Raw genomic sequence first — 15,960 nt, 5'->3', positions numbered from 1 at the left:
GAAGGAAAAAGTTTTGTTTCAGCCCACGTCTCATGAGTGAGATCTCCTTGGATCAGATTAGACAGTGATCTACTGTGAATAAGACCCACCTGAATGCCCCAGAACTAGCTTCATTCTAGTGTCCATGTCTGTCTACAAAACGAGGTTGTGAACATCCTTTCCTTATAACAGCAACAATGAGCCTGGAAGATGAGTTTTGTCCCCATCTCTCTCCTTTGCCATTTACTGCTACCTCCTCTTGTAACTTCTGGTTTCCCACCTCGTGTTGAAGGTTGAAGTGAGGTGGGATGACTGGTTTTGTTTCTAGGTTCTAGGGCAGTGTTGATTATGCTGATGTTGCTACTGAGGCTGGCTTTTTCTGACAGCCTTTTCTACTTCTCCGTATTATAGATAAGAATTCTGAGGCCAGGCACGGTGGCTCACGCCTGTCATCCCAGTACTTTGGTAGGCCGAGGCGGGTGGATCACCTGAGGTCAGGAGTTTGAGACTGTCCTGGCCAACATGGTGAAACCCCATCTCTACTAAAAATACAAAAACTAGCCGGGTGTGGTGGCAGGCACCTGTAATCCCAGCTACTTGCTGAGGGGAGCTAAGGCAGGAGAATCGCTTCAACCCAGAAGGCGGAGGTTGCAGTGAGCCGAGATCGCGCCATCATGCTCCAGCCTGGGGGACACGAGCGAGACTTTGTCTCAAAAAAAAAAGAATTCTGAGACAGCTGCCTGGGCACAGTGGCTCACACCTGTAATCCTAGCACTTTGGGAGGCCAGGAATTTGAGACCAGCCTGGGCAACATAGGGAGACCCCCATCTCTACTAAAAACCCAAAAAAGTTAGCTGGGTGTGATGGCATGTGCCTGTAGTCTAAGCTACTCAGGGAGGCCTGGGAGGTCAAGGCTGCAGTATCGTTGTGCCATTGCACTATTGTTTTGCTACTGCACTCCACCCTGGACAACTAACTGAGGCCTTGTATTTTCCTTTTTTTTTTTTTTTGAGCCTGGGCAATATGGTGATGCCCTGTCTCAACAAAAGATAGCTGGGCATGTCAGCATATCCACCCCTGTAGTTCAGTTACTCAGGAGCCTGAGGCGGGAGGATAGATTGCACCATAAAGATTGAGGCTACAGTGAGCTGTGATCGTGCCACTGCACTCCAGTCCGGGCAACAGAGTGAGACCCTGTCTTAAGAAAGAAAGAAAAAAAAGAATTCAGAGACACTAATATAAGTATGGTGGTGGGCAAAATGTGGTCAAATAGTGTCAGAAATTTGTATCTTTTGTCTTTTTTGGTGCAGGTTTTGCAGACATTGGGCACAGAAACTTACCGGCCTAGTTCTGCCTCACAGTGTGTGGCTGGTATTGCTTGTGCAGAGATCCCAGTAAACCAGTGGCCAGAACTCATTCCTCAGCTGGTGGCCAATGTCACAAACCCCAACAGCACAGAGCACATGAAGGAGTCGACATTGGAAGCCATCGGTTATATTTGCCAAGATATAGTAAGTGCTTGCCTAATGTATCTGGTTTATATACCTCTGATTGCCTCTAGCTGTGACATCAATGATATTAGTACTACCTTATTGAATCACGAAGAAAGCCAAGCTAAATTGCACAGTGTTTTGAAAGTGAGACTGATTTATTTCCCTTAGGCCTGTGTCTTCACATTGCTAATCATGCCCTAAAGTAAAGAAACTTGAGGATTGCAAACTGAAAACAGAAGTCTATGTTTGAAGAGTCTTAGATTCTAGACTTACAAAATGAGGATATTCTCATTTGGAGCATCCCTGACCCAGTCCTTTTTCTTAAGATCCCGAATGTACCATGAATGTTGTGGCGCATTTTCATTTACAACATTACGGAAAGTTTTGCCAACATTTGATGTAGTTGGTTTAGCCACTGGAGACACAGTATTTTAGATGTAGCCCCCCCAGCACTGTTGTTCCTGATGAGGTTACCACTCTTGGTGTGTATTTTAATATATAGACTTTATGAAGCAAAGGAGCCCACAGCACTTGACCCGGACTTAGAGTCCCTAGATGTGCCCAGGTGTCGATCCTTGGCCTTGGCCCTTAAATGCCCTGAAGCTTTACTTTAGAGTACAGATGGCCTGGAAAATACCAACAGACTGCCATCTCCATTTGCACAGAAGTGGGGAGGAAAGCGAATATTACCTCATACCCAGAGTCATTATGCTAAGAAGTCAAAGATGAAGTAGATGAGTTTGACTTGGTTTTGTTCAGTTCTGGATTGCCAGTACCATGAGACATTTTGCAGGTGGTTTGCAGTGTTATTCCCAAATGGAAATGGGTGGGGAAAGATCACCAATTCATGATACTTTCTTGAGTGAACTTTACAGTTAAAAGGACTGCCAATTAAGCCAGGCACAGTGGCTTACACCTGTAGTCCCAGCTGCTTGGGAAGCTGAGGTGGGAGGATCACTTGAACCCAGGAATTTGAGGGTGCAGTGCATTGTGGTAGTGCCTGTGAATAGCCACTGCACTTTAGTCTGGGCAATATAGACCCTGTCTCTTAAGAACAGAAGAAGGACTGCTTCTTCTGTCGTGAAGCTCCTTATGGCAGTCTTCTGGAGGGGATTGATTCCAGCACCCTCCTCAGGTACCAAAATCCTCAGATGTTCAAGTCTGTTACATAAAATGGTGTAGTATTTGCATATAACCTATGCACATCCTCCCATATACTTTAAATCATCTCTAGAATACTTACAATACCTAATTCAATGTAAATGCTATATTAATAGTTGGTATATTGTATTAAGGGAATGACGACAAGAAAAAAAGGTGTACATGCACCTTTTGGTGCAGTACAGATGCAACCATCCATTTTTTTTCCTCTAAATATTTTCAATCCATAGTTGTTTGAATCCACAGATGTGGAACCCATGGCTGCAGAGGGCTGACTGTATATTCATTGCACTTTTCTGCTTGTTACAGGACCCAGAGCAGCTACAAGATAAATCCAATGAGATTCTGACTGCCATAATCCAGGGGATGAGGAAAGAAGAGCCTAGTAATAATGTGAAGCTAGCTGCTACTAATGCACTCCTGAACTCATTGGAGTTCACCAAAGCAAACTTTGATAAAGAGGTAAGTTTTTTGACAATAAGGTATAGATTCAGACAGTAAGGGATGAAAGAGTTAAATGAAAGTTTTTTGTTTTGTTTTCTTAAGTTTATGGTTTAGAAAGTACCACCTACTTAAAAGTATTTGTTTCCAGTTTAGTCGAGTTCGTATTGTGTGAGATATCCCCATGGAGTGTTTGCCGTTTCTCATCATGCTTTTGGAAATAAAGTGTTTCTAAGCTTAGGTTTTTCCTTTTGCAGTCCAAAGTGTGGAATGTTGTTGGGTTTTTTTAAATTATAGGGCATGGTGGTGCATACTGGTACTCCAGCTACTTCAGAGGCTAAGGCGGGAGGATTGCTTGAGTCCAGTTATTCAAGGCCAGCCTGGGCAACAAAGTCAGATATCATCCCTTAAAAAAAAGAAAGGAATAGGCTGGGCGATGTGGCTTAAGCCTGTAATCCCAGCACTTTGGGAGGCTGAGGCGGGTGGATCATCAGGTCAGGAGTTTGAGACCAGCCTGACGAACATGGTGAAACCCCGTCTCTACTAAAAATACAAAAAAATTAGCCGGGTGTGGTGGCGTGCGCCTGTAATCCCAGCTACTCAGGAGGCTGAGGCAGGAGAATCACTTGAACCTGGAAGGCAGAGGTTGCAGTGAGCCGAGATTGCAGCACTGTATTCCAGCCTGGGCGACAGAGCAAGACTGTCTCAAAAAAAAAAAAAAAAAAAAAAAGAAAGAAATTATGGTATGTACTATATACTTTGGTTTACTTTGGTTTCTTTTAAGATTGTGTGAATCTTTTGCCTTGTACTAAAGATTTTGTGGAGGCCGGGTGCTGGGGCTCACATCCAGTAATCCCAACACTTTGGGCCACCAAGGCAAGAGGATCACTTGAAGCCAGGAGTTTGAGACTAGCCTGCGCAACGTAACAAAACCCTGTCTCTAAAAAAAAGATTTCTGTGGAGAAGAACAACTGAGTTGTTAACCAGTTTTGTGAGCTCTTGTGTTTACAGGGCTTATAATGGAAAAAAAAGAATGAAAAATGAAATAAATAAAAATTATAGCAATTGGTCTGTTTCATACCACCTTAGGAAGGTGTTTTTAAGAAACAGGATATATAGCCAGGTGCTTTGGCACATGCCTGTAATCCCAGCTACTTGGGAAGCTGAGGTGGGAGGATCACTTGAGCCTGGGAGTTCAAGGCTCAAGATTTCACCACTGTACTTCAGCCTGGGCAACAGTGCAAGACTCTGTCTCCAAAAAATATATATATGTATATGTATGTGTATGTATAATATATATGTAAACATTTTGGCTGAAAATGCAATGAATAACATAAAATTTACCATCTTAAATCATTTTTAAATGTATAGTTAAGTAGATTCACATTGCTGTGGAAACAATCTCCAGAACTTTTTCATCTTGCAAAACTGAAACTGTACATACTGAACAACAACTCCTCATTTCCCCCTTTCTCAGCCACTGGTAACGACCATTTTACTTTCAGTTTCTATGTATTTTACTACTCTAACGAAATACCTTACGTAAGTGGAATCATATATTTGTCTTTTTGCGACTGGTTTGTTTTACTTAGTATGATGTCCTCGAGATTCATCTAAGGGGTAGCATTTGTCAAAATTGGCTTTTTAAGGGTGATTAATATTCCATTATATGTATATGCCACATTTTGTTTATCTAGTTTTCCATCCATGGCCATTTGGTTTGCGTCCACCTTTTGGCTATTGTGGGTAATGCTGCTATGAACATGGGCATGCATGTGTATCTTTGAGACTCTGCTTTCAGTTCTTTAGGGTAAATACTGACAAGTAAAATTGCCAGGGTCATGGTCTGAAAGTATTTCTGTATATATGTTTGTTGACACTTCAGCTGGGTTTTTACCATTTCTTGACTTTGGAAAGGTCTGAAACCCCAGAGCAAATGGCAATTCTAATTGATTAGAAAACTGGATTTTTCCTTAATAGATTTTGGAAGATTTACGAGGGTAGCACATAAAGTTCATTCTCCCTTTTCTCACCACATTTGATGTGAATTTGCTGCCTCTCAGAAAACAAATTTGGTCTCTGAAATAAAGCAGATGTTTTGAATTCTCTTATATAAGGAAATTGATTTTCCTACATGTAAATTTTTATCTTTTAACCATTTTTATTTAAAACTTGTGACCTACATTTTTCTGTTTCCTCCCTGAAGTCTTTGTTAGTGGTCATTTTGGAGATTAAAAGATTAGGGACCTCATTGGAGGGCAAGTCACATAGCAGACACCGAAGGTAAACTCTTTATAGCCTTTATAGTGCTGTAGCATCTCAAGGGAGAGTGGCTTGATTGTACCAGTCAGGGCTGTGTGGGGCCCTGAGGGAGCGAGAGGTTTTCCTTGTAGAGGGAGTCTGGAAATCTTCCTATGTACAGGTTATGCTCTCCTAATTCTCTTTATTTTTATTCCTCCTACAGTCTGAAAGGCACTTTATTATGCAGGTGGTCTGTGAAGCCACACAGTGTCCAGATACGAGGGTAAGTGTGAGGTTATATGAAAAATCTGTCTCGCATCTTTCCTAGGAAATGTCAAATCTAATATAAGTTTGAAATACTGGGAATCAGTTGACTTCAGCAATAAGGTTTGATTAATATTGTTACTAATAATTAATATTCTGGCTGGGCATGGTGGCTCACACCTGTAATCCCAGCTCTTAGGGAGGCCATGGCAGGCAGTTCACCTGAGGTTAGGAGTTTCATACCAGTCTGGCCAACATGGTGAAACCCTGTCTCTACTAAAAATACAAAAAAATTAGCTGGGTGTGGTGGCACGTGCCTGTAGTCCCAGCTGCTGGGGAGGCTGAGGTACAAGAATCGCTTGAACCTGGGAGGTGGAGGTTGCAGTGAGCCGAGATCATGCCACTGCAAACAGACTCCATCTCAAAAAATAATAATGATAATTAATAAAAACATTAGAGAAGAGGAAAGAATTGTCATGGAAGTTGCCATCCTCTTAAAAAAGGTTTAAGGCGCCAGTGTGGTGGCTCACACTATAATCCCAGCAATTTGGGAGGCCAAAGCAGGAGGATCACTGAGGTCAGGAGTTGGAGACCAAACTGGGCAACATAGTGACACCATCTCTACTAAAAAATATGTATACACAAATAAACAGTTAAGGGAGAAAAGGTTTTCGATCAGCTTCGCTACTTTATTGCCGTAGGTTATTCAAGCCATTTTTACTAAAAAATAATATATACACAAACAGTTAAGGGAGAAAAGGTTTTTGATCAGCTTTGCTACTTTATTGCCATAGGTTATTCAAGTGATTGTTTTCCCCTGTAGCCATTAAAGCAGCTTTGCTATTGCTATACCCAAAACCTGACCCTTCAAGAAGATAGAAGTAATATCTTCAGTCTGAATAGTATTAGTGAATTTAGCCGTACCATGGGTTCCACACGCACCTTTAATGCAAAAAAAAAAAGACTGAAGCCAGGCGCGGTGGCTTACGCCTGTAATCCCAACACTTTACAGGCGCATGTCTGTAATCCCAGCTACTCAGGAGGCTGAGGCAGGAGAATTGCTTGAACCCGGGAGGTGGAGGTTGCAGTGAGCTGAGATCACACCACTGCACTCCAGCCTGGGAGACTCCATCTCAAAGAAAAAAAAGGACTGGCTGTGGTGGCTCACGCCTATAATCCCAGCACTTTGGGAGGCCGAGGCCAGAGGATCACTTGAGCCCAGGAGTTGGAGACCAGTCTGGGCAACATGGCGAAACTCCATGTCCACAAAGATTAGCTGTGCGTGATGGGGCGAGCCTGTAGTCCTAGCTACGTGGGAGGCTGAAGTGGGAGGATTGCTTGAGCCTGGTGGTTGAGGCTGCAGTGAGCCGTGATCATGGCCACTATACTGGCACCAGGGCGACAGAGCAAGAAGACTGTCTCAAAAAAAAAAAGAGAAAAATGGCCGGGCGCAGTGGCTCACACCTTTAATCCTAGCACTTTAGGTGGCCGAGGTGAGTGGATTGCCTGAGCTCAGGAGTTCGGGATGAGCCTGGTCAACATAGCAAAAGCCCGTCTCTACTAAAAATACAAAAAATTAGCGGGCATGGTGGCGGGCACCTGTAGTCCCAGCTACTTGGAAGGCTGAGGCACGAGAATTGCTTGAATCGGGGAGGCAGAGGTTGCAGTGAGCCAAGATCATGCCACTGCACTCCAGCCTGGGCAACAGGAGCGGAACTCTGTCCCTTCCCCGAAAAAGAGAGACGAAATGGGAAAATAAAGGAATAGATAATGAGGGAATTGAAGGGAGAGAATGAATTTTAGGGAAATGATAACGTATCCCATATTTACCTCAATTAATCCTTAGGATTATTGGCCCATTTGAGTGAATCTAACTTTGTCAGATTGCATTGTTATTTCAGTAAACTATCTGATCTGCTGTTCATAAAAGGTACGAGTGGCTGCTTTACAGAATCTGGTGAAGATAATGTCCTTATATTATCAGTACATGGAGACATATATGGGTCCTGCTCTTTTTGCAGTAAGTATTTCTATTTATGTGATTTGAGCTTGTGGCTAATTACAGAGCCCATCATCCTTAGTCGCTATTTTGCCAATTCTGTAATATTTTACTTAATACTGTGGAATCAAGGAAATTCCTCGAGACTGTTAGGTTTAAGCTCATCAGTGGTGTGCCAAGAAAGCTGGTGCTAACTTTGTGTGGGTAAAAGACCTTCATTTTGAGGTCGGGCCCGGTGGCTAACACCTGTAATCCCAGCACTTTGGAAGGCTGAGGTGGGCGGATCACCTGAGGTCAGGAGTTCGAGACCAGCCTGGCCAATATGGTGAAACCCTGTCTCTACTGAAAACACAAAAATTAGCTGAACGTGGTGGCACGTGCCTGTAATCCCAGCTACTCTGGAGGCTGAGGCTGGAGAATCGCTTGAACCCAGGAGACGGAGGGTGCAGTGAGCCAAGATCACGCCATTGCACTCCAACCTGGGCCAGAAAGCGAGACTCTGTCTCAAAAAGAAAAAAGAAGCAACCTGCATTTTGAAAATCTGAGGCTGGGCATGCTGGCTCACGCCTGTAATCCCAGCAGTTTGGGAGGCTGAGACTGACAGATCACTTGAGTCCAGGAGTTTGAGACCAGCCTAGGCAATATGGTGAAACCCCACCTCTACAAAAAATACAAAAATAAGCTGGGTGAGGTGGCATGCACTTGTGGTCCCACCTATGCAGGAGGCTGGGGTGGGAGGTTTGTTTGAGCCTGGGAGGTGGAGGTTGCAGTGAGCTGAGATTGTGCTGCTGTACTCCAGCCTGTGTGACAGAGTGAGACCCCATCACCAAAAAAAAAAAAAAAAAAAAAAAAGAATCTTTCTTTTTCTATCTTTTCTTTCAAGCCTAGCTTCCTTTTTATAAGTTACATTTCTGAAATTTGCATGTCTGTGGTTAAAGCCGGGTTGGGGCAGGGACTCACTTGAATCAGTACTTATTTGGGGCCTGGGGTGTTTTTCTTTTTAAGATCACAATTGAAGCAATGAAAAGTGACATTGATGAGGTGGCTTTACAAGGGATAGAATTCTGGTCCAATGTCTGTGATGAGGAAATGGATTTGGCCATTGAAGCTTCAGAGGTGAGCTGGGGAGAACTATTACTCTGAATAGGCTTTGGGACATATCTCATTTGTGGATGATGTTCCCCTTCTAGGAGAACTTTATTCTGTCTGGGTTTAGAGGGTATCTCCATTGGCAGAGATTTTGATTTTTCTGCTAGCCAGAGCCCTTCATGAAGGAGGCACATCAGTAATGAGGGCTCACGTTCTTGCCAAGCAGTCAGGCATGATTGATCCTAAATAGTGGTATTATCACTGAACACAAGGGGGCAGCAGGCTGTCGCAGTTTACCAAGGTGATACCTGATGCTGAATTATTTCCTTTTGGAAGTCCTAATGCAAGCCTAGGATGTATAATTGATACTTTACTAACTCTGGTGAAAGAGTCAGATATGGAGGAGAATGGGGAGTTCTGTACTTGGGATCTTTGAATTCAAGTTTTGTTTCCAGCTTGGTCTTTACACACTTTTATTTCAGGACAAAAATAAAAAGGTTTTTTTTGGCATCTTTAGGCAAACTGGGTGTGTGTTGATCCAAGGAACACTGAAATATCAGGTTGTCCATATGAATTGAACTTATGAAAAAAAAGTTATACTTAATGTTGCCTTGGACCTATAATATATGGCCTAAAAGATTCTCACTGAAGTAGACCAAAAAATTAGCACTTTCCAAGATCACATTGTATGTTACCATTTGTCCTTGTATGTTTCTGTTTCTGTTAAGAGATCCCTGGTCGGCTCTCATTGTATGCCTTTAGTATACAGCTCGGTTGCTTTTGTCTAGAATTTGCTTTGTTTCTCCTCAGGCAGCAGAACAAGGACGGCCCCCTGAGCACACCAGCAAGTTTTATGCCAAGGGAGCACTACAGTATCTGGTTCCAATCCTCACACAGACACTAACTAAACAGGTGAGTTACCTTCCAAATATAGGTAGGTAAGCTGTGAAACCTTACTAAGAGTAAACTGTGGAACACTTTCCATGGAAGGAACTTCGCAGCCCATCAACTATTTGATGTTCTGTTGTTGATGACTCAGGAACAGCTAAGCTGCATCTATAAGATCCCCTAGGCTCTAACTTCTTTGTGAAGGAGAACTGAGTCTTAACATCTCAGATGCGTCTTGCTCAGGAATGAGCCACATGCTGCTCTGATTTCCTGAGTGCTCCATTGTCCAAACTCATAAAAGAAAGGTGCTCTGTCAAAGCTTCAGTGAAGCAAGGTTGGGAGCAAAGATGTGCTGGTTTTAGGCCACTTGCGTATCTGTTGTAATATCCAGGATACTTTCGTGAGTTCACAGGGTGTATGTTTTTAAAATGCTAAGGAAGTTGGATATAAGTTATTCAGATGCTAATGAAGGACCCCAACCCAAGAAAGAAACCCTTCTACTGATCCTTTAAGATAATTAACTTCAATTATTAAGATTCAGGATGAAAGTAAAGTGACAAGACTTCATAAAGATTGGGGTCTAATGAGTAAATATAGAAGTTCTTTTATGAGGACCGTGTCCTGGTTGCTTTTGTTCTCCTGACTTGATGCAACACAGTGTTTTTTGATACGGTATTTGGGAAGCTTCTTCTGGTGCATGTGAAGTATTACCAAAGAGCTGCTAGTACTCTGACGAAACAGTGCTGGTAACTGAGCACTGCATCATTTCTTTGTACACAGGAATGTAATTGTTTTTAGGGATGTGTATAATTCTCAATATAGCAGTTTCAAAAGCTAAGTAGGGATGTGTTTGGATTAAAATGAACTGGGTGTTCCCTTAAATTTTCATCTCTCCTCTCAGGGTTTTTTTGTTTTTGTTTTTTTTTCTTTTGTTTTGAGACGGAGTCATACTCTGTCTCCCAGGCTGGAGTGTAATGGCATGATCTTGGCTCAGTGCACCCTCTGCCTCCTGGGTTCAAGCAGTGTCCCACTCTAGCCTCCCCAGTAGCTGGAAGTACAGGTGCGCACCACCACGCCCAGCTAATTTTTATATTTTCAGTAGAAGCGGGGTTTTGCCATGTTAGCCAGGCTGGTCTCGAACTCCTGACTTCAAGTGATCTGCCCGCCTCAGCTTCCCAAAGTGCATAGGCGTGAGCCACTGTGCCTGGCCTATAGTTGCTATTTTTATCTTTTGACTTCATGTCTTTTGTGTGTGTGTGTGTGTGAGTGTGTGTATATTTTATATATATAGTATATGTTTTATATATTGTTATATATTATATATTTTATATAATGTTATATATTATATATTTTATATGTATTATATGTTATATATTATGTTATACTTATATATTATGTTATATATTTTATATGTGCTATATATTATATATAATATATATATTTTATATATATTATATATATTTATTTTTTAGACAGAGTCTCACTCTGTTGCCAGGCTGGAGTGCAGTGGTGCGACCTCGGCTCACTGCAGCCTCCGCCTCCTGGGTTCAAGCGATTCTCCTGCCTCAGCCTCCTGAGTAGCTGGGACTATAGGCATGCACCACCACGCCTAGCTAATTTTTGTAGTTTTAGTAGAGACGGGGTTTCACCATGTTGGCCAGGATGATCTCGATTTTTTGACCTCATGATCCGCCCACCTCAGTCTCCCAAAGTGCTGGGATTACAGGCATGAGCCACTGCACCCGGCCTACTTTCTTATATTTTTATTGTGCTTTTCCTATTTGAGAACAAATTATTCTTTGTGTGATTTTCTGAAACTGCATAGGCAACCTGCCTTAAGTTTACTATGTGGTGTGAATGGCCACAATTAGGAAGCTATACCTTGGATTCTAACTTAAGAGGAGATATTAGTGGAATCTTTTCTTTTTTGAACTTTTGTGTTTTTGGTTTTTGGTTTTTTGGGGGGCGTTGGGGGGTACAGAGTCTTGCTCTATCACCCAGGCTGGAGTGCAATGGGGCGGTCTTGGCTCACTACAACCTTCATCTCCCAGGTTCATGTGATTCTCTTGCCTCAGCCTCCCGAGTAGCTGGGATTAACAGGTGTGTGCCACTATACCCAGCTAGTCTTTGTATTTTTAGTAGAAACGAGGTTTCACCATGTTTACCAGGCTGGTCTCGAAGTCCTGACCTCAAGTGATCTGCCTGCCTTGGCCTCCTAAAGTGCTGGGATTACAGGCATGAGCCACTGCACCTTGCCTCTTTTTTGAACTTTTGATTGAATCATGTCTTCTTCCCAGTCATGAAACTCCCTTACTTTCCTGGTCTTTTATTCCATAGGTTAATTTTTGTTGATTTTGGACTTTATTTATTATTATTTTTAATACTATGTTTTTTTTTTTTCTCTGAGACAGAGTCTCACTCTGTTACACAGGCTGGAGCACAGTGGCACAATCTCGGCTCACTGCAACCTCCGCCTTCCAGGTTCAAGCAATTCTCCTGCCTTGGCCTCCTGAGTAGCTGGGACTACAGGCACGTGCCACCACACCCAGCTAATTTTTGTATTTTTAGTAGAGATGGGGTTTCACCATGTGGACCAGGCTGGTCTCAAACTCCTGACCTCAGGTGATCCACCCACCTTAGCCTCCCAAAGTGCTGGGATTACAGGCATGAGCCACCGCGCCTGGCCGATTTTGGACTTTACATAACTGGAATCATACAGCATACACTCTAGTTCTGTATTTTGTTCTAAATGTTTGGAATTCATTATTTTTGGATGTAGTTGAAATTTTTTCATTCTTGTTGTGTAGTACTAAATGGAATCTTCTTCCATCTGAATCTTGTTTAACAAAGGCTATGCTGTGATGAATGTTTGTGGAAGAGACAAAATATAAAGGTCTTATATTTTATTTCCCTGGAGTTTAAGTTCTAAAGACATTCAAGAGTAGTCAGAGGACCTTTAGAGTTAAAATGATTCTTTGGACAAAATCTTAACTAGTGCCATATTCTTTCACCAGGACGAAAATGATGATGACGATGACTGGAACCCCTGCAAAGCAGCAGGGGTGTGCCTCATGCTTCTGGCCACCTGCTGTGAAGATGACATTGTCCCACATGTCCTCCCCTTCATTAAAGAACACATCAAGAACCCAGATTGGCGGTACCGGGATGCAGCAGTGATGGCTTTTGGTTGTATCTTGGAAGGACCAGAGCCCAGTCAGCTCAAACCACTGGTTATACAGGTGAAGCTGAGGGATTTTTGGAATAGAAAGTAGGATATTTATTGTTTAAACTTAAAGCATATCTTTATTTTTCAAAACAAAACTGTAAATTGTCATCTACAAAGATTATCTCTAGATACTTGTTTACTTTTAATGAGGGTAAAATATATTTCTTAGGTTTTTAATTACATAAGTCAGCATGATCCAGAGACATGTGAAAGAAGCCAAAAGAGAAAAGTCGTCTTTAATTTCATTGCCCAGAAATACCACTCCTAACTCTGTATTTATCCTTGAAGCTTTTTCCTGTGTGCATGTGTGTGCAATAGGCTCTTCCTGTGCAGATTGTTTTATAACTTGTTTCTTCATTTAATACTATGTTGTAAACATTTCCCGATAATTTTTTTTTTGCACCTAGCCCTGATTCCCCATAATTTTTAATAATGGCATTATTATTCTATTCTTTGGACAAAATGTCCTTTATGTAATGAAAATGTTCTTATGGAAATGTCGTGCTTGTTTTGCATTACAAGTCGTGCCATTGCACTCCAGCCTGGGCAACAAGAGCGAAACTCTTATCTCAAAAAAAAAAAAAAAAAGAGTTTGTCATAGTTGAGTTTAGTGCTTAAAGAATTCAGTCTTTCAGTCTTTCTGGATATAGCCAGATGCCATCATAGCTGCATCCTGAGAATTCTGAGTATCTGAGTAATTCTTTTTTTTTGAGGTAGGGAGGCGGGGGGATGGAGTTTTACTCTGTCACCCATGCTGGAGTGCTGAAGTGCAGTGGTGCAACCTAGGCTCACTGCAACCTCCAGCTCCCCAGCTTAAGCAATTCTTGTGCCTCAGCCCCCCGAGTAGTTGGGACTATGTGCCACCATGCCCGGCTAATTTTTGTATTCTTAGTAGAGAGACCGGGTTTCATCATGTTGGTCAGGCTGGTCTTGAACTCCTGACCTCAAGCGACTCTTGACCTCAAGTGATCTGCCTGCCTCAGTCTCCCAGAGTGCTGGGATTACAGGCATGAGCCATCATCATGCCCGGCCTCTATCTGAGTAATTTATTGCAGACTACTAAAAGCATTTACACCAAATTCTTAATATAAAACTCTAAACTGGAGTTTTGAAAGATATTTTCAAATATTTTGAAAGATGTTTCACACCATGTCCTGTAAAATTACAGAAGTATCTTGGTGACTTTTTTGAGTTAAGCCATCCATCAGTATTTCTTTCTCTGGGGTAGTAGTTAACATGAATTTTAATCTTTGTTTTGCTTTGCTAATAACTGTTATATTTTCAGGCTATGCCCACCCTAATAGAATTAATGAAAGACCCCAGTGTAGTTGTTCGAGATACAGCTGCATGGACTGTAGGCAGAATTTGTGAGCTGCTTCCTGAAGCTGCCATCAATGATGTCTACTTGGCTCCCCTGCTACAGTGTCTGATTGAGGGTCTCAGTGCTGAACCCAGAGTGGCTTCAAATGTGTGCTGGGTAAGGGATTTTCTTGCTGGTGAGAAAAGGAGCTTGCCTGCGCCACTGGCAAGAAAGTAGAAGGTGTGGGAGAGAAATCAGTCTGCCTCACTGGAAGGCTTTTTCTGATTTTCTTTCTAATTTATTCAATTAAAATGTGGGGGAGATTCCAACTGCAAGAGCCAGTGGGAACACTTGACTTATGGTTACTGGTTCCTGAACCACTTAGAACAGTCATGGTAACCCAGTGGGGAGACTGTCTGGACTTGGGTTGCTTTCTTGAATTGCTTGGGGACAAGAAGTTTTGATTAAGGTAGAGAGTTTTTGGCTGTAAGAAGTATCATTGCTGAGTAGAGGGCAAGAGGGAAGGAAGGTAGGCAGCCTAAATGCTGAGTCAGTATAGGCTAATGTAATTGGTTAAGGGGAGGAAGTTCAAATAAGGAAGGAATGGGGCTAAACGTCTTTCTGTGAAAGGAAACAAATGAAATGGCAGGTATTGGTGAAAGTACTCTGCTGCTTAGAGAGTTGTCAGATTATCAGACAGGATGATGAGAGATGTCAGATTATCAGACAAGATTTCTGTGATTGGAAACAGAAGAAATGGCAGGTATTGGTGAAAGTACTCTGCTGCTTAGAGAGTTGTCAGATTATCAGACAGGATGAACAGAAAGTACAAATCAAATAAATAAATAGTTAGTTTAAAAGATACCTGTAAAATGCTGTCTTGAGATGACCTTGGCAGAAAAAGTTGGAAGTTCACTGACACGGCCCAAAGTATCTTAATGAAAAATGAGATAATCCTAAGGTGTGGGGTTCTTTCAGGATTAACATTGAACCTATGTGCATTTCAGGCTTTCTCCAGTCTGGCTGAAGCTGCTTATGAAGCTGCAGACGTTGCTGATGATCAGGAAGAACCAGCTACTTACTGCTTATCTTCTTCATTTGAACTCATAGTTCAGAAGCTCCTAGAGACTACAGACAGGTAACTGGTATTTCACAGAAATGAGTGACGTCTTTGCATCCAAGTTCTATTGCCTTCTGTGTGGAGGATATCTAGCTTAATCATAGAAGCATAGTGAGACAGGACAAGACTCTACCTTCTCTAGAGGAATTAAAAGAAACCCGCTGGGCGCGGTGGCTCACGCCTATATTCCCAGCACTTTGGGAGGCCAAGGCGGCTGGATCACCTGAGGTCAGGAGTTCGAAAGCAGTCTGGCCAACATGGTGAAACCCTGTCTCTACTAAAAATACAAAAAATTAGCCGGGCGTGCTGGCGCATGCCTGTAGTCCTAGCTACCTGGGAGGCTGAGGCAGGGGAATTGCTTGAACCTGGGAGATGGAGGTTGCAGTGAGCTGAGATTGCACCATTGCACTCCAGCCTGGACAACAAGAGTGAAACTCATCTCAAAAAAAAGAATCCCATGATTGATTGATTGGTTTGTTTAAAGATGGAGAAAGAAATGCAGATTCCACCTACCTTTGAATTGTTCAGTTTACAGCTGAAATCTGAATATAGTGTAATTTCTCTGCTTTCTTTGTAGGGAGTAATTGATCTAGAGAGGTTCCTTCATTTTGCAGCATTGACAGTTAACAGGAGTATTTGGTTACAAGAGAAATGATAGTACTCATTATGAATTTGATTGCCACACCAAATCAATAACTACCATTTTTATTTTATTTCATTAATTAATTAATTAATTTATTTTGAGACAGAGTGTTGCTC

At 42.2% G+C, this 15,960-nt stretch overlaps 1 protein-coding gene across 1 annotated transcript in view; it reads left to right on the top strand.

The window, feature by feature from the left end:
- Positions 1-15,960, top strand: part of KPNB1 (karyopherin subunit beta 1) — a 35,562-nt gene that overhangs the window by 5,707 nt on the left and 13,895 nt on the right. The window contains exons 4-12 of the mRNA XM_003827476.7: positions 1,290-1,490; positions 2,943-3,095; positions 5,539-5,598; positions 7,510-7,599; positions 8,584-8,694; positions 9,478-9,579; positions 12,570-12,794; positions 14,067-14,258; positions 15,089-15,219. Coding sequence (XP_003827524.1) covers positions 1,290-1,490; positions 2,943-3,095; positions 5,539-5,598; positions 7,510-7,599; positions 8,584-8,694; positions 9,478-9,579; positions 12,570-12,794; positions 14,067-14,258; positions 15,089-15,219 — 1,265 coding nt within the window. The remainder of the gene's footprint in view (positions 1-1,289; positions 1,491-2,942; positions 3,096-5,538; positions 5,599-7,509; positions 7,600-8,583; positions 8,695-9,477; positions 9,580-12,569; positions 12,795-14,066; positions 14,259-15,088; positions 15,220-15,960) is intronic.

This window comes from Pan paniscus, chromosome 19 (assembly GCF_029289425.2).
Source record: "Pan paniscus chromosome 19, NHGRI_mPanPan1-v2.0_pri, whole genome shotgun sequence".
Lineage (NCBI taxonomy): Eukaryota > Metazoa > Chordata > Mammalia > Primates > Hominidae > Pan > Pan paniscus.
This window is presented reverse-complemented; position numbering and strand designations above follow the sequence as displayed.